At 41.6% G+C, this 27,147-nt stretch overlaps 1 protein-coding gene across 2 annotated transcripts in view; it reads left to right on the top strand.

Moving 5' to 3' along the window:
• The window catches only part of PGAP1 (post-GPI attachment to proteins inositol deacylase 1), a 1,100,814-nt gene that overhangs the window by 172,354 nt on the left and 901,313 nt on the right, over positions 1-27,147 (top strand). For both annotated transcript variants that reach the window (XM_073647815.1, XM_073647814.1), the window contains exons 5-6: positions 10,203-10,363; positions 26,828-26,880. In XM_073647815.1, coding sequence (XP_073503916.1) covers positions 10,203-10,363; positions 26,828-26,880 — 214 coding nt within the window. The remainder of the gene's footprint in view (positions 1-10,202; positions 10,364-26,827; positions 26,881-27,147) is intronic.

Below are 27,147 nucleotides of genomic sequence, written 5' to 3'. Positions count from 1 at the left end.
ACCGATGCTACAGTGGCCCCTAATAAAATGGTTTAGTAAATTGTTGTTTGAAAAATGAGAACTTGCTGATCAACTTTTAACCTTTAGAACTTCCTAACAAACAAACCAAAAAAAATTTGTTTAAAAAATTATGCAGATGTAAGTAAACATGTGGGAAATTTTATTTATTAACTATTTTGTGTGGCATAACATATTTGCGACATTTTACATTTTTTTTGTGCCAAATTTCTGATATTTTCACAAATAAACGCAAGTCATATCAAAGAAATGTTACCACTATTATAAAGTACAATATGTCACGAATAAACCTTCTCAGAATTAGTGGGATTCATTGAAGCGCTAGTTATTACCACATAAAGTGACACTGGTCAAATTACAGCAAGGTCAAAATTGTCTCGGTCACTAAGGGGTTAAAATTTTAAGTATCTTTATACTGCCCCATGAATAAAGATTTTTTTCAATGCTGCACGCCTAAATAAATCATTTTCTGTGCTTCCTGCTAAAATATCCCCTCATACTGTTCTTCTCCTAAATATCCCCCTCCACACTGCCCTTCTTCAAATAATCCCCCGAACTTGCACCTCTGCAAAATACCCCCCTCCACACTGCCCCTCTGCAAAAATATCCCCCCTCCACACTACACCTTTGCAAAATATACCCCCCCCCGCACACTGCCCCTCTGTAAAATATGCCAGCTGTTATGAGGCTCTTCATAATGTCACCACCCCCACATGCTGCGCCTCTGTAAAATATCTCCAGCACACTGCCCATGCTGACTTAATCATGCTGCTGCATGTCAGGACCAGGACTCACGAGCTCTGCACTGCTTATGTCCCAGCTCCACAGTGTTTAAATGTATTAAAAGACTCGAATACATTTGAATATAAGAAAGAGCTGCGCGTCCCGGACAGCTCCGTGGGCTGCGCAACATTGTTCGGCGGGCTGTATGTTGTACAGGCCTGATCTACACAAACCCTTCTGTGCTTTGTATACGCCAAAAATCTCTTCACAGTATAATAATCACACTTAAGTTTTCCTGAAATGTCTGATGTTTTCGTACCTTGTCCAAAGCATTGCACTATATGATGCTTTTCGGCAGCAGAGAGATCCTTTTTCTTTAACATATTGCTTGAAACCTGTCGCCTGCTTAATAATTTGGAACGTTCTTCTTAAGTAGTTTTCCTTTTATTTGGCTCACCTGGCAATCTAATTATTACAGGTGTTTAAGATTTATTTTAGTGATCCAAAGAGCCCTGAAACACAACCATCCATGAGTTTATTTGAAAAACAAAAAAGTTACATACTTATGACACTTAAATCCAATTTGTAGAATTATTTGGAACGTGGTATGTATTAGTAAACAGTGGGGCAGGTGTATATAGATCACATAGAATACACTGGGGCTAGTGTATGTACGCAACATGACTTGGGATACGCATACAGTACAGACCAAAAGTTTGGACACACCTTCTCATTTCAAGATTTTTCTGTATTTTCATGACTTTGAAAATTGTACATTCACACTGAAGGCATCAAGACTCTGAATTAACACATGTGGAATTATATACTTGACAAAAAAGTGTGAAACAACTGAAAATATGTCTTATATTCTAGGTTCTTCAAAGTAGCCACCTTTTGCTTTGATGAATGCTTTGCACACTCTTGGCATTCTCTTGATGAGCTTCAAGAGGTAGTCACCGGAAATGGTTTTCACTTCACAGGTGTGCCCTGTCAGGTTTAATAAGTGGGATTTCTTGCCTTATAAATGGGATTGGGACCATCAGTTGTGTTGTGCAGAATTCAGGTGGATACACAGCTGAGAGTCCTACTGAATAGACTGTTAGCTGCTTTTTTCTTGCCATAATACAAATTCTAAGTAAAGAAAAACGAGTGGCCATCATTACTTAAAGAAATGAAGGTCAGTCAGTCTGAAAAATTGGGCAAACTTTGAAAGTGTCCCCAAGTGCAGTTGCAAAAACCATCAAGCGCTACAAAGAAATTGGCTCACATGAGGACCGCCCCAGGAAAGGAAGACCAAGAGTCACCTCTGCTTCTGAGGATAAGTTTATCTCCGTCACCAGCCTCAGAAATCGCAGGTTAACAGCACCTCAGATTAGAGACCAGGTCAATGCCACACAGAGTTCTAGCAGCAGACACATCTCTACAACAACTGATAAGAGGAGACTTTGTGCAGCAGACCTTCATGGTAAAATAACTGCTAGGAAACCACAGCTAAGGACAGGCAACAAGCAGAAGAGACTTGTTTGGGCTAAAGAACACAAGGAATCGACATTAGACCAGTGGAAATCTGTGCTTTGGTCTGATGAGTCCAAATTTGAGATCTTTGGTTCCAACCACCGTGTCTTTGTGCGACGCAGAAAAGGTGAACGGATGGACTCTACATGCCTGGTTCCCACCATGAAGCATGGAGAAGGAGGTGTGATGGTGTGGGGGTGCTTTGCTGGTGACACTGTTGGGGATTTATTCAAAATTGAAGGCACACTAAACCAGCATGGCTACCACAGCATCTTGCAGCGGCATACTATTCCATCCGGTTTGCGTTTAGTTGGATCATCATTTATTTTTCTAAAGGACAATGACCCCAAACACATCTCCAGGCTGTGTAAGGGTTATTTGACCAAGATGGAGAGTGATGGGGTGCTACGCCAGATGACCTGGCCTTCCCAGTCACCACACCTGAACCCAATCGAGATGGTTTGAGGTGAGCTGGACCGCAGAGTGAAGGCAAAAGGGCCAACAAGTGCTAAGCATCTCTGGGAACTCCTTCAAGATTGTTGGAAGACCATTTCCAGTGACTACCACTTGAAGCTCATCAAGAGAATGCCAAAAGTGTGCAAAGCAGTCATTAAAGCAAAAGGTGACTGCTTTGAAGAACCTAGAATATAAGACATATTTTCAGTTGTTTCACACTTTTTTGTTAAGTATACAATTCCACATGTGTTAATTCATAGTTTTGATGCCTTCAGTGTGAATGTACAATTTTCATAGTCAAGAAAATACAGAAAAATCCTTAAATGAGAAGGTGTGTCCAAACTTTTGGTCTGTACTTTTATATACACACCAGTCCCTGCATCTGCTATGTGCTCTATATACACCAGTCCCTGTCTCATAACAGACACTGGAGCTGCTGTACATATATCACAAAGGATACACTGGCTGCTGTATTAATTACAAAGGAGACACTGCGACTGCTTCCTTCGTCAGGACGGGAGTGCATGGCGCTAATCCCGCCCCCACAAAGAACGTTACAGCCAATGCTGCATGCTTGTATTCGCAGTCCACGGAGGAATTAAAGGGCTGGCGGCCCCAATCACTGTGGTCCTAGGAATCTGAATAGCATTAAACATACTTTACTAAATGCTCTGCTTATCCTAGACAATACAACAGAAATTTCCTCAAACAATAATACATTCCACTAGATTGGAGAGGGATGCGCTCTCATGATTAGCTGTCAAGAAATCAGGTTTATCTTTGAAGTCCAGAAACTTAATATCATTTGGTGTGGTTACATTAGATAATTGTCATAGCTCGCCTCTGGGGCAGTGCGGTCAGGACCAATGTGATATTCCCTTTTTATATGACATTTGTTATACAGGCTTAGTGCTTTGGATAGCGCTTGATCTCTCAAGGCATGTAATTCGGATACCTTAACTGACACTGTGCTCAAGTAAGTCTATCCTAATAGGGTGCTGCTGTACCTCTCTTGCAGGTTGCTAGATGTCACCTAAATAGTTAAATCGGGAGTCTTTTATATGTACAGTGATATCCGTTTGGCTACTTCACTTGCAAGTCTCCTTTAGTCCATTACTGAAGAAGTTTACTCCCATGTATCTGTCTTATCATGTGTTGACTTGCCATTATGCAGCGACTCCTCTCTGGGAGACCAGTGTTGCAACACCATTTTTCATGCCTCATGGCCCCAGTTCAGATTTAGTTAAGATCTTTGTTTATATTTAATTCTTAGTAGATATTTCTACCTGAACTGGTCAATACGGACATTAAGAATTAAGTCCTTTCCTTTCCAGCAGTGTTATGCCTGAAAACTAGCAATTAAAGCAATCTGTTGGGTATCAGGAGCCCATATACCGTATGAGCCCACATACACCCCTCCTATAAACAGTGTGAGCCCCCGCATAGCCTCCTATATACAGTGAGTGACCACATAGCCCCTTATTTACAGTATTAGCGCCCTATGTATAGCCTTCTATACACTGTGAGCATCCACATTCACCTTTATATAAAGTGTGAACCCCCACATAGTCCCTTATATTCAGTATGAGTCCACACATACCCCCCTATATACAGGCACATTTTCCATACACATATGACAAAAAATAAACCTATTAATTTTGCTCCAGTTCCCACTGCGCTCTGTTCCCGTCTCTGTTGCACTGACTCTCTGCACAGCCAATGTGATGAAGTGACGTCATCTTGTCTGCTGTCTACTGAGGATGCCGATAACAGAGATATCTGAATCCAGATGGTGGCCAGTGTTTTCACCTGTCCAGCTGTCTTGGGCCGCTGGAGGGCCTGATGTGGCCCGTGGGTTGCAGTTTGACCAGGTCTGGTTTAGATAATATACTGCAGAATATATGCAGTGAAGTGTATTGTGCCAGCTTTCTAGTGTTGGGCTGGGTTCACATGAGTTTATTTTACAGTCTGTATAGGGACTGCGATGCCCAGACCCGATCTTACAGCCTTGTATTACTCGTGTTCCTGGTGTCATATAGACAAGCAGGCTATTAGACACTCTTGTGGAAATATCTTATAGACTTTCATATATGGCAGGCTTGAGTTGGGCTTTCTGTGTAAACATAAAAAACCTCTAAAACTATAAATGTTATTCTGATTCTTTTTAAAAAAAAACACCAAAAAACCCTTGTGATGTGCAAGTAAGAGAGTTCATAATTATATCAAAATCCATCCAGTGTCCCTTAGGGACTATTTTTTAAAAATTGAGCCAAATAGAAATAGATAACCATATATGGGCCAGTAAAGTCTTAAACATGATAAACATTCACATACAATACAGACTTAAAACTGCCCTATCTTAAAATGCCTCAACTGATACTGCCTGTCATGGAGGTTGGCACCCTAATATACGAGTTTGGCGCCCCCATTCAACGGTGGCTGTCCCTCACTTTCCCTGTTAGGCCCTGATAATGTGGGTTATAAACAGGTAATGCGTGACTGCCTATTCTAATACATTTTTCATACTATGCTAATAGATAAATAAAGAGAATGCAACATGATGGCAAACTTATCTCATATTCTGGAAATCGTCCCAACGCGTTTCCCCTTCCTGTAGGTTCATCAGGAGGCCAAATGTACAGGACTCCAGAAAGTCATGAGTAAGGATATAACTCTGTGAAGGATGTGGCAGGCTGTATTGTGTTGTGCCAGCTTTCTGGTGTTGGGCTGGGTTCACATGAGTTTATTTTACGGTCTGTATATGGACTGCGATGCCCAGACCCGATCTTACAGCCTTGTATTACTCGTGTTCCTGGTGTCATATAGACAAGCAGGCTATTGGATACTCTTGTGGAAATATCTAATAGACTTTCATATATGGCAGGCTTGAGTTGGGCTTTCCCTTTGCCACAGCAATTCATCAGCATCCCGTAATATGCTCTTTTGTTAGGCACGTATTTAAATTTTAATGCATTTTAAAAAGTTATGCATAGTTGCATGACGTTACCGTATTGCTGGGCTATATTCATGTGCAAGGTCTCTACTTTATCCCCTTCTCCATATATAAAGTACAGTTACATCATATGTCGGGTCCCTGTCTTGGATGCTGGCTCGCGCGCAGAGCCCGCGTCTTTCCCAACAGATAACAGCATTATTTAGCCACCATCTGCCTCTAACAGCCGTTAACACTTTAAATGCCGCTGTCAATCTCTGACAGCTGCATTTAACACACGCTGGCAGGTGGGCACGTCATTCTTTGCCCCCATCAGTGCGCCCGTGATGGGATTGCATGGTGCCGATAGGTTGTAATGACAGTTGGGGGTCTGCTAAATACCCCTGTGCCTGTTATTACGGTGCTCCTGTGACAGCCAGCCTGTAGCTGACGTTCATAGGATACTGTGATTTTCGCTCTATATAGCAGTACTGTAGCAGTGGTGTGAATAGTACAAGTGATTGGACAATCACAGGTTCAAGTCCCATAACAGGACTAGTAAAAAGTGAAAAGTGAATTAAAAAAAAAAATGGAAAAATTTTTAAAAATAGTTTAACTAAATAGTTTAACTTTAACACTAAATGACAAGTACAGTAAGCAACACTGTCACTGTACTTCTTATATATGTGACTGACTTGTTTCTATCTATCTAATCTATGTGTGATGCTCTATTCTTTCTGTTATAAATTGTCGGGTAGCGATGCTGAATTGCCGGCCGGCTTTTTTAAAGAGACGGTGCATGAAAACACTTATTTTTTTTAATAAATCCTTTAACACTAAATGACAAGTACAGTAAGCTGAGCGCTGCCATCCAGCTTGTCATCCTTCAGAGACACTGCAGAGCGCAGGCATTATGGGAACTTCCAATTCCGGTATTCGATATTCTAAAAGTATCGGAACTCAGTATCGGAACTCAGATACCGCGAATATCGGTCGATACCCGATATTTCAGTATCGGAATGCTCAACACTAATCATGTGTGAAAATTGTTCTAATGCACAATGGTTAAGATAAAAAGGGACAAGGATAGTATGCTAAAAGCTAAGACTTTGTGTGGAGCTCCTTTGCTTTTTCTCTAATGAAATATCTGTATTATTTGGTTTTGGTGACACATAAAGTGGCCATAAACATTAAAAGAATGTCATTCATATTGCCGATTTCAGCAGTACTTGTTGACCATCTTAAATAGTAGTTTCCCAACTCTCAAGGATCAAGTATAAGCTGCTGCCAAAAGCCATTTTTAGCTAATCTTTTATTTTATTTTTAGATATTAGTAAATACTATTAGAGGCCATGTTCCCACGATGAGTATTTCATGAGTTTTTGATATTTCAGATTCCACGACTACACAGCACTGGCACTACTGAGCATATACATAAAGTGCAGCACAGTTTCATCTCAACTAAAGGCCTAAATCCTGAGATCAGGAATAGAACAGACATTTATAGGACATTACATAACTTTCCCAAATTATTATGAAAAAATATATACAGTGGTGGCCAAAAGTATTGGCACCCCTGCAATTCTGTCAGATAATACTCAGTTTCTTCCTGAAAATGATTGCAATCACAAATTCTTTGGTATTATCTTCATTTAATTTGTCTTCAATGAAAAAACACAAAAAGAATTGTCCTAAAGCCAAATTGGATATAATTCCACACCAAACCTAAAAAAGGGGGTGGACAAAAGTATTGGCACTGTTTGAAAAATCATGTGATGCTTCTCTAATTCGTGTAATTAACAGCACCTGTAACTTACCTGTGGCACCTAACAGGTGCTGGCAATAACTAAATCACACTTGCAGCCAGTTAACATGGATTAAAGTTGACTCAACCTCTGTCCTGTGTCCTTGTGTGTACCACATTGAGCATGGAGAAAAGAAAGAAGACCAAAGAACTGTCTGAGGACTTGAGAAACCAAATTGTGAGGAAGCATGAACAATTTCAAGGCTACAAGTCCATCTCCAAAGACCTGAATATTCCTGTGTCTTCCGTGCGCAGTGTCATCAAGAAGTTTAAAGCCCATGGCACTGGGCTTTGAAAAATTGACGAGAGATTTGAAGGCAAGATTGTGCGGATGGTGGATAAAGAACCTCGACTAACATCCAAACAAGTTCAAGCTGCCCTGCAGTCCGAGGGTACAACAGTGTCTACCCGTACTATCCGTCGGCGTCTGAATGAAAAGGGACTGTATGGTAGGATACCCAGGAAGACCCCACTTCTTACCCCGAGGCATAAAAAAGCCAGGCTGGAGTTTGCCAAAACTTACCTGAGAAAGCCTAAAATGTTTTGGAAGAATGTTCTCTGGTCAGATGAGACAAAAGTAGAGCTTTTGGGAAAAAGCATCAACATAGTGTACAGGAAAAAAAAAAGACATTCAAAGAAAAGAACACGGTCCCTACAGTCAAACATGGCGGAGGTTCCCTGATGTTTTGGGGTTGCTTTGCTGCCTCTGGCACTAGACTGCTTGACCGTGTGCATGGCATTATGAAGTCTGAAGACTACCAACAAATTTTGCAGCATAATGTAGGGCCCAGTGTGAGAAAGCTGGGTCTCTCTCAGAGGTCATGGGTCTTCCAGCAGGACAATGACCCAAAACACACTTCCAAAAGCACTATAAAATGGTTTGAGAGAAAGCACTGGAGACTTCTAAGGTGGCCCGCAATGAGTCCAGACCTGAATCCCATAGAACACCTGTGGAGAGATCTCAAAATGGCAGTTTGGAGAAGGCACCCTTCAAATATCAGGGACCTGGAGCAGTTTGCCAAAGAAAAATGGTCTACAATTCCAGCAGAGCATTGTAAGAAACTCATTGATGGTTACCGGAAGCGGTTATTCGCAGTTATTTTGGCTAAAGGTTGTGCAACCAAGTATTAGGCTGAGGGTGCCAATACTTTTGTCTGGCCCATTTTTGGAGTTTTGTGTGAAATGATCAATGATTTGATTTTTGCTTCATTCTCTTTTGTGTTTTTTCCTTGCAAGCAAATTAAATGAAGATAATACCAAAGAATTTGTGATTGCAATCATTTTCAGGAAGAAACTGAGTATTATCCGACAGAATTGCAGGGGTGCTAATACTTTTGGCCACCACTGTAGCACATACTGCGTTGAACTACTGTACCCAATTTATTATAGATTTTAGGAGTCTGAGGCGGTACATTTTATTCCAACTCCACCAAAATGGACACAGACTCAGGCTCCGACTCCACAGCCCTGCTTGCCATTGCCAGATTTCTGCAGCAGTGACCCTACCTCCTGTTATCCTGCTCTACGACAGCTTATCCCCCGGTAAGCTACATTCGGATTATAAAACGCACCCCCATTTTCCTTCCAAATCTTGGGGGGGTGGGGTGGAGTGCGTCTTATCATCCGAAAAATACGGTAAATGTTTCGGTCTAAAGTTTTTAGTCTGTTTCCTTGAGGGTAGGAAAAAGGATTTATGGAGCACATCCAGATAAAGCTGAGCCCTACATGTGAACACCCTTTCCATTGTGTAACCCATCAAGTTTCCAGGTTGGCTTAGAGTGTAATATTGAAATCACAGGTCTATAACTCGACCATAGGCTAATTGGGGGCGAACACATTGCATATTTTCATAGTAAATAGAAAATGTCAAGCCTGACCACAAAGGACTGTCTGCCCAATATTTTGAACCTGGGGCTCACCAGACCAAGGTGTCAGGAAACACACCCTGTAGTCTCACTGATATGCCTCCTGGTTCTGAGTTTCTGTAAGGAGTACATAGATGTTATGGCCTTTCATGTAGTGTCAATCATGGGAATGGCAGACTTAATCTAATGTTATTATACTGATGTTATAATTTCCTTTACATCATGTTTTGAATAAATCTGCTATATTTTTTATACTTCCTGGTATTTGGCTTTGACAAAACTTTGTACAGCCATGTGTGAATAACATGCATTTGTGCTTTTCTGCATCAGAAATGAACAAAAATTGCATATTCATTTTTTACCTGTGGATTTTCCAAATCGAATGCAATTCTATCGGAAAAGCCTTCACATAAAAATCGGCGTACACACAAGATAAATTGACATGTTGCAGATTAAAAACATGCACTGCAGGTCAGTTTGCACAGCATAAAAAACACATTTGGCTTAAGATTTCTATAAATCCCCATCCACTTTGTTGAAACTTTAAGATTCTACGTTTTTGTCTGAGTCACAAACTCAACGAAAACTCATCTTGGGAACACAGCCTTAGGATCTGTAACTTTATTAGGAGGCAGGTAAGACTGGCAGGGGGATTTATTACCTTTTTCCACTAGTGTGGGTACGGCCAGAGTGATTGTGGCAATTGTGGCACTGTTTAGGTGAAGAAACCTTATTTAGTTAAAGCCCAGAAAGGCCCTGTAGTTTTTATAACATTTTATGACCTATCTTAAGACTGTTTGTTTTTATTGGTAACAATTTTTAAAATTGGCATCAATGCATTTATTAAAGTGTCTTCTGATTTTGTATTTTGTCCATCTTATTTTAACAGATTTTTATGCCACAGTGAATAATTATTGGAATTTGAATGCAAATCAACTTAAAAATATAACCATACTTTCCGTTGCTGGTGGATTTCGGGATTACCAAGTTCGCTCAGGATTGACAGTTTTGCCATCCCTACGAACCAAGAACAGTGCCTTGTCTGTTGTGGTAAGACAGTTTTCAATATGTTTGTGAAAGTTGAATTTTTTTTTATTTTTAAAGAGTGAGAGAGATGTAATGTCACCAAATTCTTCATGTTGAACTGGACACAGAAAGCGATGGTGACTGCAAAGTGGAATAAAATGTATCGTTTGTTGCTTTTTTTTTTAAATTAATTTATTTTATTTTGCCTCTCTATTGTGGACATATTAGCAATCAAACGATTTGGCACCAGATGAATTAAGTTTTAAGTCCAAATGAGAGTACTTCTCCCAATAAGATTATGCCGTCTAATCATAAGCCGGCAGCAAAGTAACACTAAGGAGAACGAAGAATACACACTCACAATAGCTTAGAGAAGATTTCTCAGCGTGAGAGAAGTAATGATACAGCTCTGATCTCCTGGTCTTACCTTTTAATGTTGCTGCCTGCTTATGTGTAGTAATTAGCATAAATTGTAGTGGTTTGGGGAAGCTGTCAGGTTCCCATTAAGTTCTGTTGAGGTGTGGTCTCTATGATTCAGACTTGGTTTTTTTTAGGACATCCCACAGACACTTAATCTGGAACAATTTTCTTCATAGACTTCACAGTGCTCCTGTCCAAAACATGGCAGCTAATGAAGGGAATTGCAACTATACATGTCCATTTTATATTCCTATTTTACAAAATTTATAATGCAAATCATAATAATAATTTTATTTATATAGCACCAACATATTCCGCAGCACTTTACAATTAAGTGTGGTCATGTACAGATAATACAAAGTAACACATAATCCTCCTGTAACTGTTGAATTAAGGGCCCTGATTGCAACCTATAAGGAAATAGGTAGGACACAATTGGTAGAACATGCGGTTATGTACGGTCTGACCAGCGTTATAATAAATAAGGGTTTTCATTTAAAGCTACATGATCTGGTCATCAAGTGTAGTTACATTGTGCTATTGGGTACATGGAGGATGGATAGGAGGGAGCAGATTGATTAACATTTAGAAGGCAGAAACGGGAGAATTATGTTGGTGAGTTGAGGTGATAGGCCTGTCTAAAGAGATTTGTTTTTAAAGCATGCTTAACCCCTTTGCCCCTGAAGGTTGTTTGCATGTTAATGACCAGGCCAATTTTTACAATTCTGACCAGTGTCACTTTATGAGTTAATAATTCTGGAACGCTTCAACGGATCCCACTGATTCTTAGATTGTTTTTTCGTAACATATTGTACTTCATGATGGTGGTAAAATTAATTTGATGACTGGCGTTTATTTGTGAAAAAATCGGAAATTTGGGGAAAATTTTGCAAATTTTCAAACTTTGAATTTTCATGCCCTTTATTCAAAGAGATATGTCACACAAAATAGTTAATAAATAACATTTCCCACATGTCTACTTTACATCAGCACAATTTTGGCATCAACATTTTTTTTTGTTCGGAAGTTATAAGGGTTAAAAGTTGACCAGCGATTTCTCATTTTCTCAAAATTTACAAAACCATTTTTTTTAGGGACCACATCACATTTGAAGTGACTTTGAGGGGCCTTTGACAGAAAATACCCAAAAAGTGACACCATTCTAAAAACTGCACCTCTTGAGGTGCTTCACAGGAATTTTTGAAACGTGGAAGAAAACAATGAATATTTAAAGGGGTATTCCCATCAAAAAGATCCTATCCCAATATGTAGTAAGTGTAGTAGTAATAATAATAATATTAGCAAATACCTCCAATTAGAAATGTAATATAGTATTGGCTGTACATATGTGTCTGTACAGTACTGCTTAGCCACACGGTGAGAATCGAAGGGTTGGAGCGCTATCTGCCTCCTGGAGCGCAGATTTTCCTAGAATAGTATGCAGACTCCATATACATAGCTCCTACGTAATTCAGATGAACCCCTGAGGGATTCATTCACTATAATGAAGCAGCAGAGTTAGGCCTCTCTCACACCTCAGTGTGTCCTTTAGTTGTGGCAGTTTCCACACGTACTGGAGACACACATACACGCTGACTCATTCAAATGAATGGGTCTGTGCACATGTGAGTGTGTTTTCGCAGACCGTGTGTCCGCGGGCAAAGCACGTTGATGTTTCCATTTTTATCGCGCTGCACGGGCCAACAAAACGTCCCGCACTGATGACACACAGATGACATCAGTCTGGGAATACGTATACAGTTTGCGCTGTTCCCAAGCGTTGGGTTCTGAACGCTGCCCTCATCATTGTCCTCTGCTTGCTCTGCGATCAACGTGAGCAAAGGACAATGATGAGAGTGGTATTCTGCTCCCGCTGTGTCCTAGTGTAGAAATAAGAATAAAATAAAAAAAAAAATGCTCATACACACCTGTCTGAAAATGTCCCCCGCTGTAATCCACCTGACCGCTCATGCAGAGGAGCCGGCGAGAATGACAATCTCCAGCGGCGAGTCATTCTCCCCGGCCTTTCTCAAGCAGTGTCATAAGTAAACATGTGAACCATATATAGTGCGTCAATTACAAATCTACTATATAATTGTCTTATCCCGTCTGTCTGTCTGTCTGTCCTGGAAATCCCGCGTCGCTCATTGGTCCGGCAGCGGCCAATCAGCGCCGCGGGATTTCTGAAAAAAGATGGCGGCCGTTAGCGGCTCATCTGGCGGACGGAGGTCAGCGGCGATGTAGCGGGGAGATGAGCGGCGCTAGCAGCACAACTACCCCGACCGGCACCGCTGACCTCCATGCGGCTAACGTCGGATGATCAGCGGCTTGGCCCGCTGATCTCCCGACAGCAAGTGTGAATGGAGGACCGGGGAGCGGCGCCGCTGGTCGGGATGCTTCTGCTGCGAGCAGCCGCTCATCTCCCGGCTTCTCGCCGCAGAAGGAGCCGCACAGGCAGCGCCGCTCCACGGTCCTCGCTAATACGGAGCCACACAAGCAGCTCCGCTCCCGGGCCCACACTAATACGACGCTGATTGGTCGCGGTGGCCGGCCGCGACCAATCAGCGAGATTGGCGCCAAACTTAAACAACGCTCTGCTGATTGGTCGCAGCCGCCGGCCGACCGCGACCAATCAGCGAGATTGGCGCCAAATGTAAACACCGCTGTGCTGATTGGTGACGGCTGGCGGCGACCGCTACCAATCAGCGATTTTGGCGCCAAATTTAAACACCGCTCTGCTCATTGGTGCCGACCGGCCGAGACCAATCAGCGCGATTGCCGGCAAATTTAAACAACGCTCTCCGGTCCTCACTAACACAGTTCGCTGAGTGGTCGCGGCCGCCACCCGTGACCAATCACCGATATTGCCGCCAAATTTAAACACCGTTTTGCTGATTAGTCGCGGTTGCCGGCCGCGACCAATCAGCGATTTTGGCGCCAAATTTAAACAGCGTTCTGCTGATTGCGCCCGGTCGGCCGCATACATATTCTAGAATACCCGATGCGTTAGAATCGGGCCACCATCTAGTGGTAAATAATTATACAAATAAGAGTATATTACATTATACAATTGCAATACACACATAGTGACAATAGTATCATCCTATCTCATAAAGAGCATATAGTGTCTAGTGCAGCAGTGAAGTATGTAGAATACATGAGAACGATTAATTAAAAATCAGCCGTGTATGATTACTTGTAGTATGACTCACCCCATTATTATTTCTTTGAAAAAAGTGCCATTATTGGCGTCCTAATACATGCAGTGCACATGACAAAAAAAGAATATATAGATATGGACTGTTTAGCAAGCCCAAAAACTTTTTTATTTCTCCATCAAAGTGGCTGTGCTTGTTTGATGCAGATATATAAATATATATGCACACACATTAGCTTGTGAAAGTATTTACACCCCTTGGAATCTTTCATGTTTTGTTACCTCAGAACCTGGATTTTTTTTTTTAATGGTTTGCGTCTGTTCATGTAAAGAACATGGCTACAACTGTGAACATTTGGTTTTCGTTTTATTGTGAAGCAAGCAACAATTAGGACAAAATAACTGAAAACTTCAGTGTGCATAACTATTCACTCCCCTAAAGTCAGTACTTTGTAGAGCCTCCTTTTGCAGCAGTTACAGCTGCAAGTCGTTTTGGATAAGTCTGTGAGCCCATTTCTCAAGGCAAAACTGTTAAAGCTCATTCAAGTTTGATGTTCACTAGAGGAAACCATTTATCTTCAAGTCTGACCACAGATTCTCAATTGGATTAAGGTCTGGGCTTTGACTAGGCTCTCCAAAACATTTACATGTTTCCCCTTAAACCACTCGGAGTGTTGCTTTAGCAGTATGCTTTGGGTCGTTGTCTTGTTGGAAGGTTAACCTCCATCCCAGTCTCAAATCACTGACAGACTGAAACAGATTTTCCTCAAGAATATTCCTGTATTTCACACTATCCAACTTCCCCTCGATTCAAACCATTTTCCCTGTCCCTTTTGCTGAAAAATATCCCCACATCATGATGCTGCCACCACAATGTTTTACTGTGGGGATTGTGTTCTTGGGGTGATGAGGTGTGTTGGTTTGGCGCAAGACATAGCGTTTACCTTGGTGGCAAAAAGTTCAAATTTTGGTATCATTTCACCACAGCACCATACATTTGGGGAGTCTCCCACATGTCTTTTGGAAAACTCAAAACGAGCCTTACAATTTTTTGTGTGTAAGTAAAGGCTTTTTTCTGCCCACTCTTAATAAAGGCCACCTCTATGGAGTGTGTGGCTTATTTTAGTCATATAGACAGATACTTCAGTCTCTGCTTGGGAACTCTGCAGCTCTTTCAGGGGTTACCTTTGGTCTCTCTGCTGCCTCTCTGATCAGTGCCCTCCTTGCCCGGGCTGAGTGTTTTGGTGGGTGGCCCTATCTTGTCAGGTTTGTTGTGGTACCATGTTCTTTCTATTTGAGGATAATGGATTTGATGGTGCTCCAGAGGATCATCAAAGATTGGGATATATATATTTTTTTTTAACCCAACTTGACTTGTACTTCTCAACAACTTTGTACCTGACTTGTTTGAAGAACGTTTTGGTCTTCATGGTGTTGTTTGGTTAGTGGTGCCTGTTGCTTAATGGTGTTGCAGCCTCTGTGGCCTTTCAGAAAAGGTATGTATTTACGGGTGTATGTGTGTGTGTGTGTGTGTGTGTGTACAGTACAGACCAAAAGTTTGGAAACACCTCATTTAAAGATTTTTCTGTATTTTCATAACTATGAAAATTGTAAATTCACACTGAAGGCATCAAAACTATGAATTAACACATGCTGGTTTATATACTTAACAAAAAAGTGTGAAACAACTGAAAATATGTCTTATATTCTAGGTTCTTCAAAGTAGCCACCTTTTGTTTTGATGACTGCTTTACACACTCCTGGCATTCTCTTGATGAGCTTCAAGAGGTAGTCACTGGAAATGGTCTTCCAACAATCTTGAAGGAGTTCCCAGAGATGCTTAGCACTTGTTGGCCCTTTTGCCTTCACTCTGCGGTCCAGCTCACCCCAAACCATCTCGATTGGGTTCAGGTCTGGTGACTGTGGAGGCCTGGTCATCTGGCATAGCATCCCATCACTCTCCTTCTTGGTCAAATAGCCCTTACACAGCCTGGAGGTGTGTTTGGGGTCATTGTCCTGTTGAAAAATAAATGATGTTCCAACTAAACGCAACCGGATGGAATAGCATGCCGCTGCAAGATGCTGTGGTAGCCATGCTGGTTCAGTATGCCTTCAATTTTGAATAAATCCAGAACAGTGTCACCAGCAGAGCACCCCCACACCATCACACCTCCTCCTCCATGCTTCACGGTGGGAACCGGCAGAGTCCATCCGTTCACCTTTTCTGCGTCGCACAAAGACACGGTGGTTGGAACCAAAGATCTCAAATTTGGACTCCTCAGACCAAAGCACAGATTTCCACTGGTTTAATGTCCATTCCTTGTGTTGTTTAGCCCAGACAAGTCTCTTCTGCTTGTTGCATGTCCTTAGTATTTTCCTAGCAGCTATTTTACCTTGAAGGCCTGCTGCACAAAGTCTCCTCTCAACAGTTGTTGTAGAGATGTGTCTGCTGCTAGAACTCTGTGTGGCATTGACCTGGTCTCTAATGTGAGGTGCTGTTAACCTGCGATTTCTGAGGCTGGTGACTCGGATAAACTTATCCTCAGAAGCAGAGGTGACTCTTGGTCTTCCTTTCCTGGGGCGGTCCTCTTGTGAGCCAGTTTCATTGTAGCGCTTGATGGTTTTTGCAACTGCACTTGGGGACACTTTCAAAGTTTGCCCAAGTTTTCGGACTGGCTGACCTTCATTTCTTAAAGTAATGATGGCCACTCGTTTTTCTTTACTTAGCTGCTTTTTTTTTGCCATAATACAAATTCTAACAGTCTATTCAGTAGGACTATCAGCTGTGTATCCACCAGACTTCTGCACAACACAACTGATGGTCCCAACCCCATTTATAAGGCAAGAAATCCCACTTATTAAACCTGACAGGGCACACTTGTGAAGTGAAAACCATTTCCAGTGACTACCACTTGAAGCTCATCAAGAGAATGCCAAGAGTGTGCAAAGCAGTCATCAAAGCAAAAGGTGGCTACTTTGAAGAACCTAGAATATAAGACATATTTTCAGTTGTTTCACACTTTTTTGTTAAGTATACAATTCCACATGTGTTAATTCATAGTTTTGATGCCTTCAGTGTGAATGTACAATTTTCATAGTCATGAAAATACAGAAAAATCTTTAAATGAGAAGATGTGTCCAAACTTTTGGTCTGTACTGTATGCAGTGCTCAGCATAAGTGAGTACACCCCCTGTATTCTCAGCATGTTATACATACAGCACTCAGCGTAAGGGAGTACACCCCCTTGTATTCTCAGTACACTATATAAACAGCGCTCAGCATAAGTGAGTACACCCCCCTATATTCGCTCAGCGTAAGTTAGTACACCCCCTGTATTCTCAGTATATTATATATACAGCGTCGGTACACCCCACTTTATTCTCAGTACGTTATTTATACAGCGCTCAGCGTAAGTACACCCCCTGTATTCTCAGTACGTTATACATACAGCGCTCAGCGTAAGTGAGTACACCCCCTGTATTCTCAGTACGTTATACATACAGCGCTCAGCGTGAGTACACCCTCCTGTATTCGCTCAGCGTGAGTACAGCCCCCTGTATTCTCAGTACATTATATATACAGAGTTCAGCATAAGTGAGTACACCCCCTGTATTCTCAGTACGTTATACATACAGCGCTCAGCATAAGTGAGTACACCCCCCTGTATTTGCTCAGCGTAAGTGAGTACACCCACTGTATTCTCAGTACGTTATACATACAGCGCTCAGCGTGAGTTTACCCCCTGTATTCTCAGTACATTATATATACAGCACTCAGCTTAAGTGAGTACGCTCCCATGTATTCTCAGTACGTTATACATATAGCGCTCAGCATAAGTGAGTACACCCCCCCTGTATTCGCTCAGCGTAAGTTAGTACACCCCTTGTATTCTCAGTACATTATATATACAGCGTTGGTACACCCCACTGTACTCTCAGTAAGTCATTTATACAGCGCTCAGCGTAAGTACAGACTGTATTCTCAGTACGTTATACATACAGCGCTCATCGTAAGTGAGTATACCCTCCTGTATTTGCTCAGCGTAAGTGAGTACAACCCCCTGTATTCTCAGTACATTATATATACAGCACTCAGCTAAAGTGAGTACGCTCCCATGTATTCTCAGTACGTTATACATACATCGCTCAGCATGAGTGAGTACACCCCCCTGTATTCTTAACAGCGCTCAGCATAAGTGAGTACACCCCCCCTGTATTCGCTCAGAGTACACCCCCTGTATTCTCAGCACATTATATATACAGCGTTGGTACACCCCACTGTACTCTCAGTAAGTTATTTATACAGCGCTCAGCTTAAGTACACCCCCTGTATTCTTAGTACATTATACATACAGCGCTCAGCGTAAGTGAGTATACCCTCCTGTATTCGCTCAGCGTGAGTACAACCCCCTGTATTCTCAGTACATTATATATACAGAGTTCAGCATAAGTGAGTACACCTCTGTTTTCTCATTACATTGTATATACAGCGCTCAGCATAAGTGAGTACACTCCCCTGTGTTCTCAGAACGTTATACGTAAAGCGCTCAGCATAAGTCAGTACCCCCTGTATTCTCAGTACATTATACATACAGTGCTCAGCGTGAGTACACCCCCTGTATTCTCAGTACGTTATATATACAGCGATCAGCGCGAGTACAACCCCCTGTATCTCAGTACGTTATACATACAGCGCTCAGCATAAGTGAGTACACCCACTGTATTCTCAGTACGTTATACATACAGTGCTCAGCGTAAGTGATTACACCCCCTGTATTCTCTATACGTTATATATACAGCACTCTGCTTAAGTGAGTACACTCCCATGTATTCTCAGTACGTTATACATACAGCGCTCAGCTTGAGTATACCCCCCTGTATTCTCAGTACGTAATACAGCGCTCAGCGTGAGTACACCCCCTGTATTCTCAGTGCATTATACATACAGTGCTCAGCATAAGTGAGCACACACCCTGTATTTTCAGTACATTATATATACAGCGCTCAGCATGAGTACACCCTTTGTATTCTCAGTACATTATACATACAGCGCTCAGCGTAAGTAACTACTGCCCTCTGTATTCTCAGTACAATATATATACTGCGCTCAGCGTGAGTACACCCCCTGTATTGTCAGTACGTTATACAGACAGCGCTCAGCATAAGTGAGCACACCCCCTGTATTCTCAGTACTTTATACATACAGCGCTCAACATAAGCGTGAGTACATCCCCCTCGTATTCAGTACGATACATATACAGTGCTCAGCGTAAGTCAGTACACCTCCTGTATTCTCAGTACGTTATATGCACAGCGCTCAGCATAAGTGAGCACACCCCCTATATTCTTAGCACGTTATACATACAGCGCTCAGCATAAGTGAGCACAACCCCTGTATTCTCAATTTGTTATGCATACAGCACTCAGCGTGAGTACACTCCCCACGTATTCAGTACGTTACCCATACGTTGCTCAGCGTAAGTCAGTACACCCCCCTGTATTCTCAGTACGTTTTACATACAGTGCTCAGCGTGAGTACACCCTCCTTTATTCTCAGTACGTTATACATACAGCGCTCAGCATAAGTGAGTACACCCCCTTTATTTGCTCAGCGTAAGTGAGTACACCCCCTGTTTTCTCCGTACGTTATACATAGCAGTCAGCGTGAGTATACCCCCCTGTATTCTCAGTACATTATACATACAGCCCTGAGCATGAGTACACCCCCCTGTATTCTCAGTAAGTTTTACATACAGCGCTTTAGCATAAGTGAGTACACACCCTGTATTCACTCAGCGTAAGTGAGTACACCCCCTGTATTTAGTACATTATATATACAGTGTCCAGCATAAGTGAGTACACCCCCTGTATTCTCTGTACGTTACACATATAGCGCTCAGCGTAAGTGAGTACACCCCCCTAAATATTCTCAGTGCACTACATATACTGTGCTCAGCATATGTGAGTACACCCCCTGTATTATCAGTACGTTATACATACAGCGATCAGCATGAGTACACCCCCCCCTGTATTTTCAGTACGTTATGCATACAGCGCTCAGCGTAACTGAGTACACTCCCCTGTATTTGCTCAGCATAATTGATTACACTCCCATGTATTCTCAGTACTTTATACATACAGCGATCAGCTTAAGTGAGTACACCCCACTGTATTCTCAGTACTTTACATATACAGCGCTCAGCATGAGTACACTCCCCTATATTCTCAGTGCGTTATACATACAGTGCTCAGCATAAGTGATTACACACCCACCCTGTTTTCTCCGTACGTTACACATGCAGCGCTCAGTGTAAGAGAGTACAGCCCCCTAAATATTCTCCGTACACTTCATATACTGTGCTCAGCATAAGTGAGTACACCCCCTGTATTCTCAGTACGTTATACATACAGCGCTCGGCGTGAGTACACCCTCCTGTATTCTCAGTACATTATACATACAATGCTTAGCGTAAGTGAGTACACCCCCTGTATTCTCAGTACATTATACAAACAGCGCTCAGCGTAAGTGAATACACCCCTCTGTATTCTCAGTACGTTATATACACAGCGCACAGCGTGAGTACACCCCCTGTATTCTCAGTGCTTTTAATATACAGTGCTCAGCATAAGTGAGTGCACCCCCCTGTATTCTCAGTACGTTATACATACAGTGCTCGGCGTGAGTACACCCCCCCTGTATTCTCAGTACATTACATCTACAGCGCTCAGCATAAGTGAGTACACCCCCCTGTATTATCAGTACGGTATACATACAGCGCTCAGCGTAAGTGAGTACACCCCCCTGTATTCTCAGTACACAAATATATGCTGGACGTGTCCTTCTGTCTGAAGCTGGGATGGGTAGCGCCTGCGCAGTGAGGCACCGGAGTCAGCACATGTGCATACCACACTACGGTGCCATTTTATTAAAGACACTGTATATGCGAATTCACAGACAATGTCTTTAAAAAAAAGCCGCAGGATAGCGCGGTATGCGCACATGCTGATAGCTGAACCATTAATAAAATTAAAAATGTACCAATAAAAATGCTCGCCACCCGGCTGTAGAACGGATTCAATAGCTAGTATGATATATGCTTGTATACCAGTATTCAAATTCTCTTTATATTTTGCATTCTATAAAACTTGAAGTTTTCTTCAATAAAAATTTCCAATTAAAAGAAAAAAAAAAAAAAAAAAAAAAAAAGTCGGCCAGGAGTTTAGGAAATTAATATGGGGCAAGCAGACTCCGAGAATTGGCTGGAAATACTGCAAAGAAGCAAAACAATGGGCGGTCTCGTAGTTCCTAATCCATGGGTGTACTATGTGGCATCTCCGCTTCAGCATATTAGGTGTAGGGATGACCCTGGGAAGGGGGGAGCCCAACGGGCGTTAATGCAATGCTATTTCCAATCAGATAAACTCTACAAGACGTTGGAGGCGCATAAATTTAGGACACTTGGAGGTAAAATACAGACTATCCTGTTAATCCATAAACTCAGGGGGATAGTGAAAAAATTACAGGGTATAGAAGGGGTTTCGCAATTTACCTCACTATGAAATACTCTGTGACTTCCAAATTTATACCAATTGGTGGATTTTGTGTCCTGGAACTCCAAGGGTTTAAATAGACTTAATCAAGTGCTAACAGGTGATGTGATAAAGGAATTTCCACAACTGCAAAATGAATATGGGCTACCTCACTCTGAATTTTATAAATATTTTAAATTTTGTCATGCACATCAGGCGGAAAGCATTGTCCTAGAAGGGGGAGTACCTCAAAGCACAATAATAAGAAGAATAGCTAATTTACATAGTTCCCGAGGACTGATCTCACTACTTTATAACATGCTCTTGGATATTAGATTAACAAATCAATCTATGCGATCAATGGAGAAATGGGTCTTATAGAAGAAAATCATTGGTCAGATATATTGGAAAGATTTCCCCAATTGGTCTTAAGCGAATCCCATAGACTGTCCCACATATTCATGATACATCCGGTATATAGAACACCTCAATTTTTGAATAATATAGGATTTCACTCAAGCCCTCATTGTCCTAGATGCAAAACTTATTCTGCAGACATGCTTCACATAATGTGAAATTGCCCCAACTTGGTGTCCTTTTGGAGAAGTGTTGTAGCAATTATTGATAGTTTATTCGGTTAATGTATAACTTTCACCACTGGTGTGTATACTGAGATATGTTGAAGATCTGACTACTGATGAGCATGGCAAACTTGCGGTGGCGTGCATGTTATACAAGGAAATCAATAGTCCAAAAATGGATAGCGGACCAGGAACCCACAAATTCAGAATTAAGTTAATTGGCTAGTAAATTTGGAAAAAGGTATATACCTGAAAAGAGATGCTATCTCCAATTTGATAAGTTATGGGGTTTATGGATTGGTAGCTCTGGCTTGGCATCTAGGGAACTACTGAGATTTCGCCATGGGTTGTTTTGAGTTAAGTTTGAGATGTTCCAATCTAAACTTCCTCAAGATTACGGTAAATAAGAATATTACAATTTTTTTTTATAAATTATAAGTAACCAGTGTGACCATTGTTATCATGTTCAAGTGTATGCTTGTTTTGCTTAACCAAAAAATATAAACAATTCATGTGTAATATTGAGTGATGTCCGGTGGTTGAGGACTGCGTTCCTCCAGTGTTTGTCTTGTTGATGTTTCTTACTTTTTTCTGTGAAATACTTAATAAAATTCAACAAAAAACATTTTGATTTTAAAAAGCAAAACTAAAGCACAAAAACTGGAAAGGGCCGCAGCTTGAAGGGGTGAAGGGCATAAAAATGTAAAGTTTAAAAATTGCAAAATTTTCTATTTTTTTGACACATTTTCGTTATTTTTTAGAAATTTAAATCACATTGACCTAAATTTACAACTAACTTGAAGTACAATGTGTCAGGAAAAAAAGTCTCAAAATCACTTGGATATGTTGAGGCGTTCTACAGTTATTGCCACATAAAGTGACATTGGTCAGAAATGTAAAATGTGGCCTGGTCAGGAAAGTGAAAAGAGGCTTGGAGGGTAGGGCGTGGAGGGGTAAGATTATCATCTGCTGGCAAAGATGAGGGTTCGGCTTGTGAGCCTGCAATAAAGTCAGGGAGCAGGCATGTGACATACCAGTATGTGATATGTCAGTAAGACCACGTTCACACATTCAGTATTTGGTCAGTATTTTACATCTGTAAGTGGTGACTTGTTTCTATTATACTTTTCCTCTGATTGTTCCACTCCTGGTTTTGGCTTACAAATACTGATGTAAAATTCTGACCAAATACTCGACGTGTGAACCTGGCCTAAGGTGTTAAAGAAAACAAAATGTTTTTGTTATGGGTTTATTTCTGCAGTTTAAAAGGGGTTCTACTGTCCAAATCGAAAATTCTGCAGTCACTCTGGATGACTGTAGAGTCATGAATTCCCCCAGCGCCTGCGCTGTGCGCTTCAGGGATTCACTGGTTTCTGAGCCAGTTCTAGAGGGTATGTATGCGTTATATACAGTGCCTACAAGTAGTATTCAACCCCCTGCAGATTTAGCTGGTTGACACATGCAGAATTAGCTTGGCATTGTGACATTTGTACTGTAGATCAGCCTGGAAGTGGGAAATGCACTGCAGCAAATTTTTTTTTTTTTTTTTTTTTTTTTTTTTTTTAAAACGTTAAAAGTTAATTCAGAGTGTCATTTATTATTCAACCCCTCAAACCACAAGAATTCTGTTTGGTCCCCCTAAAGTATTAAGAAGTAGTTCAGGCACCAAGAATAATGAGCTTCACGTGTGTGGATTAAAGATCTCTTTTGCCAGCCTTTTCTGACTATTTAAGACCTTCCCCAAACTTGTGAACAGCACTCAGACATGGTCAACATGGGAAAGACAAAGGAGCATTCCAAGGCCATCAGAGACAAGATCGTGGAGGGTCACAAGGCTGGCAAGGGGTACAAAACCCTTTCCAAGGAGTTGGGCCTACCTGTCTCCACTGTTGGGAGCATCATCCGTAAGTGGAAGGCTTATGGAACTACTGTTAGCCTTCCATGGCCAGGACAGCCTTTGAAAGTGTCCTCCCGTGCCGAGGCCAGGCTTGTCCGAAGAGTCAAGGCTAACCCAAGGACAACAAGGAAGGAGCTCCGGGAAGATCTCATGGCAGTGGGGACTTTGGTTTCAGTCAATACCATAAGTAACGTACTCCACCGCAATGGTCTCCGTTCCAGACGAGCCCGTAAGGTACCTTTACTTTCAAAGCGTCATGTCAAGGCTCGTCTACAGTTTGCTCATGATCACTTGGAGGACTCTGATACAGACTGGTTCAAGGTTCTATGGTCTGATGAGACCAAGATCGAGATCTTTGGTGCCAACCACACACGTGACGTTTGGAGACTGGATGGCACTGCATACGACCCCAAGAATACCATCCCTACAGTCAAGCATGGTGGTGGCAGCATCATGCTGTGGGGCTATTTCTCTGCCAAGGGGCCTGGCCATCTGGTCCGCATCCATGGGAAGATGGATAGCATGGCCTACCTGGAGATTTTGGCCAAGAACCTCTGCTCCTCCATCAAGGATCTTAAGATGGGTCATAATTTCATCTTCCAACAAGACAACGACCCAAGGCACACAGCCAAGAAAACCAAGGCCTGGTTCAAGAGGGAAAAAGTCAAGGTGTTGGAGTGGCCTAGTCAGTCTCCTGACCTTAACCCAATTGAAAACTTGTGGAAGGAGCTCAAGAATAAAGTCCACATGAGACACCCAAAGAACCTAGATAACTTGGAGAAGATCTGCATGGAGGAGTGGGCCAAGATAACTCCACAGACCTGTGCCGGCCTGATCAGGTCTTATAAAAGACGATTATTAGCTGTTATAACAAGGGTTATTCCACAAAATATTAAACATAGGGGTTGTATAATAATTGACCCACACTTTTATGTTTAAAATGTAATAAAATTCAACTGAGCAACATAACTTTTTGGTTTGTAAGATTTATGCTTCTGTTCATAAAACCTACTCTCGTTTGCAGTTTGAAGGCTCTAACTTATTTGCATCTTATCAAACCAGCTAAATCTGCATCGGGTTGAATACTACTTGTAGGCACTGTACTTGTATGGAGCAAGGTCTCGCCTTCTAGTGAGCCACGCTCACTGGACGGCTGCATCACTAGTCTGGCTCTGACCGAGAGTATGTATAACTCTCATATACCCTCTGGTTCCGACTCAGAAACCAGCGAATCCTCGCATCACACAGTGTGCGCGCAGGGGGAGGGGGGATCCATAAGTCTGCAGTCACACAGAGTGACTGGAGTCTTATCAATTTGACCTGGACTACCCCTTTTAAGGTTCAGAGGTTGAGAAGGTGGATTCCCAACTAAACTGCCATGCTAGTGCTGAAGCTAAGATACTTCTCTGAGAAGCAGGAAAGAGCTATTACTGTATAATAGCTGATGTGCAGCAAACTGCAGATTACTGTGCAGAGAACTGGCAGTGGGGAGAGTAACTGCGTGTCTTTGTCAGCAGTCTAATTATGTGGACATACACGTTGCTTTGTACTTCCAAGTGGTGCCACACCGTTACTACAGGTGCATCTCACTAAACTAGAATATCATCAAAAAGTTTAAATTATTTCAGTTGTTCAATACAAAAAGTGAAACTCATATATTATATAGTCACTACAAACAAAGTGATCTATTTCAAGTGTTTTTTATTCTGTTAATGTTGATGATTATGGCTTACAGCCAATGATGACACAAAAGTCATTATCTCAGTAAATTAAAATGATTAACAAAAAACACCTGCAAAGGCTTCCTAAAAGTTTTAAAAGGTCCCTTAGTCTGTTTCAATAGGCTCCACAATCATGGGGAAGACTGTTGACTTGACAGATGTCCAGAAGACAGTCATTGACACACTCCACAAGGTCCCAGAGTCTGGAGGAAGAGTGGAGAGGCCACAATCCAAGCTGTTTGAGGTCTAGTGTGAAGTTTCCACAATCAGTGATGGTTTGGGGAGCCATGTCATCTGCTGGTGTAGGGCCACTGTGTTTTATCAAGACCAAATTCAGCACGGCCGTCTACCAGGAAATTTTAGAGCACTTAATGCTTCCCTCTGCCGACAAGCTTTTTGAGGTGGAAATTTCATTCTCCAGCCGGACTTGGCACCTGTCCACACTGCCAAAAGTACCATTACCTGGTTTAAAAGCAACAGTATCACTGTGCTTGATTGGCCAGCAAACTCGCCTGACCTTAACCCCATAGAGAAACTATGGAGTACTGTCAAGAGGAAGATGAGACACCAGACCAAACAATGCAGACAAGCTGAAGACTGCTATCAAAGCAACCTGGGCTTCCATAACACCTCAGCAATGTCACAGGCTGATCACCTCCATGCCACGCCGCATTGATGCAGTAATTGATGCAAAAGGAGCCCCGACCAAGTATTGAGTGCATTTACTGAACATACATTTCAGTAGGCCAACATTTCGGATTTTAAAAACATTTTTCAAGCTGTTGTTATAAAGTATTCTAATTTACTGAGATAATGACTTTTGTGTTTTCATTGGCTGTAAGCCATAATCATCAATATTAACAGAAATAAACACTTGAAATAGATCACTCTGTTTGTAATTACTCTGTTTGAGTTTCACTTTTTATATTGAAGAACTGAAATAAATTAACTTTTTGATGATATTCTAATTTAGTGACATGCACCTGTACATGTCATAACTAGGCACTGTAATTCATGCAGTATGAGGAGATTGTTGCTTTTGACTAATAATTCAGAGCTGTTGTTAATCATCTTGTATGAGAAAAGGAGGTTACAGCTTGTATTGTCATGATGATGATGACTGTTGGGATTTATTATTATTATTATTACTACTACTAAACAATGCTTTTTATTCATTAACAGAGCACCGCTATACCAAGAACATGGGCATCAACAGATCACCTTTCTATTGTGTGGTACGTACCCTCCTCTATATAAATCTGTATTATGGCTTGTTCAGACGCTGGGTACTTGTTTTTTTCTAATGAAAAAAATGCAGAATTTTGCAGCACCAGCAAAATGAATATGATTTCTGAAAGCTGAAGCTCATGCTGCATATAATTTATTTGCAGATTTCAACCATCAAATTGTTTTGTGTTCTTTTTTCATTAAATTTGTAGTATGTCAATTGTTTCTGCAGTTCTGCAGCAGTTTTCACCAACTCAAATTAATGAGAAATTGCA

Source organism: Phyllobates terribilis, unplaced genomic scaffold (genome assembly GCF_046119375.1).
Source record: "Phyllobates terribilis strain yellow unplaced genomic scaffold, ASM4611937v1 Scaffold_9__5_contigs__length_417890890, whole genome shotgun sequence".
Lineage (NCBI taxonomy): Eukaryota > Metazoa > Chordata > Amphibia > Anura > Dendrobatidae > Phyllobates > Phyllobates terribilis.
This window is presented reverse-complemented; position numbering and strand designations above follow the sequence as displayed.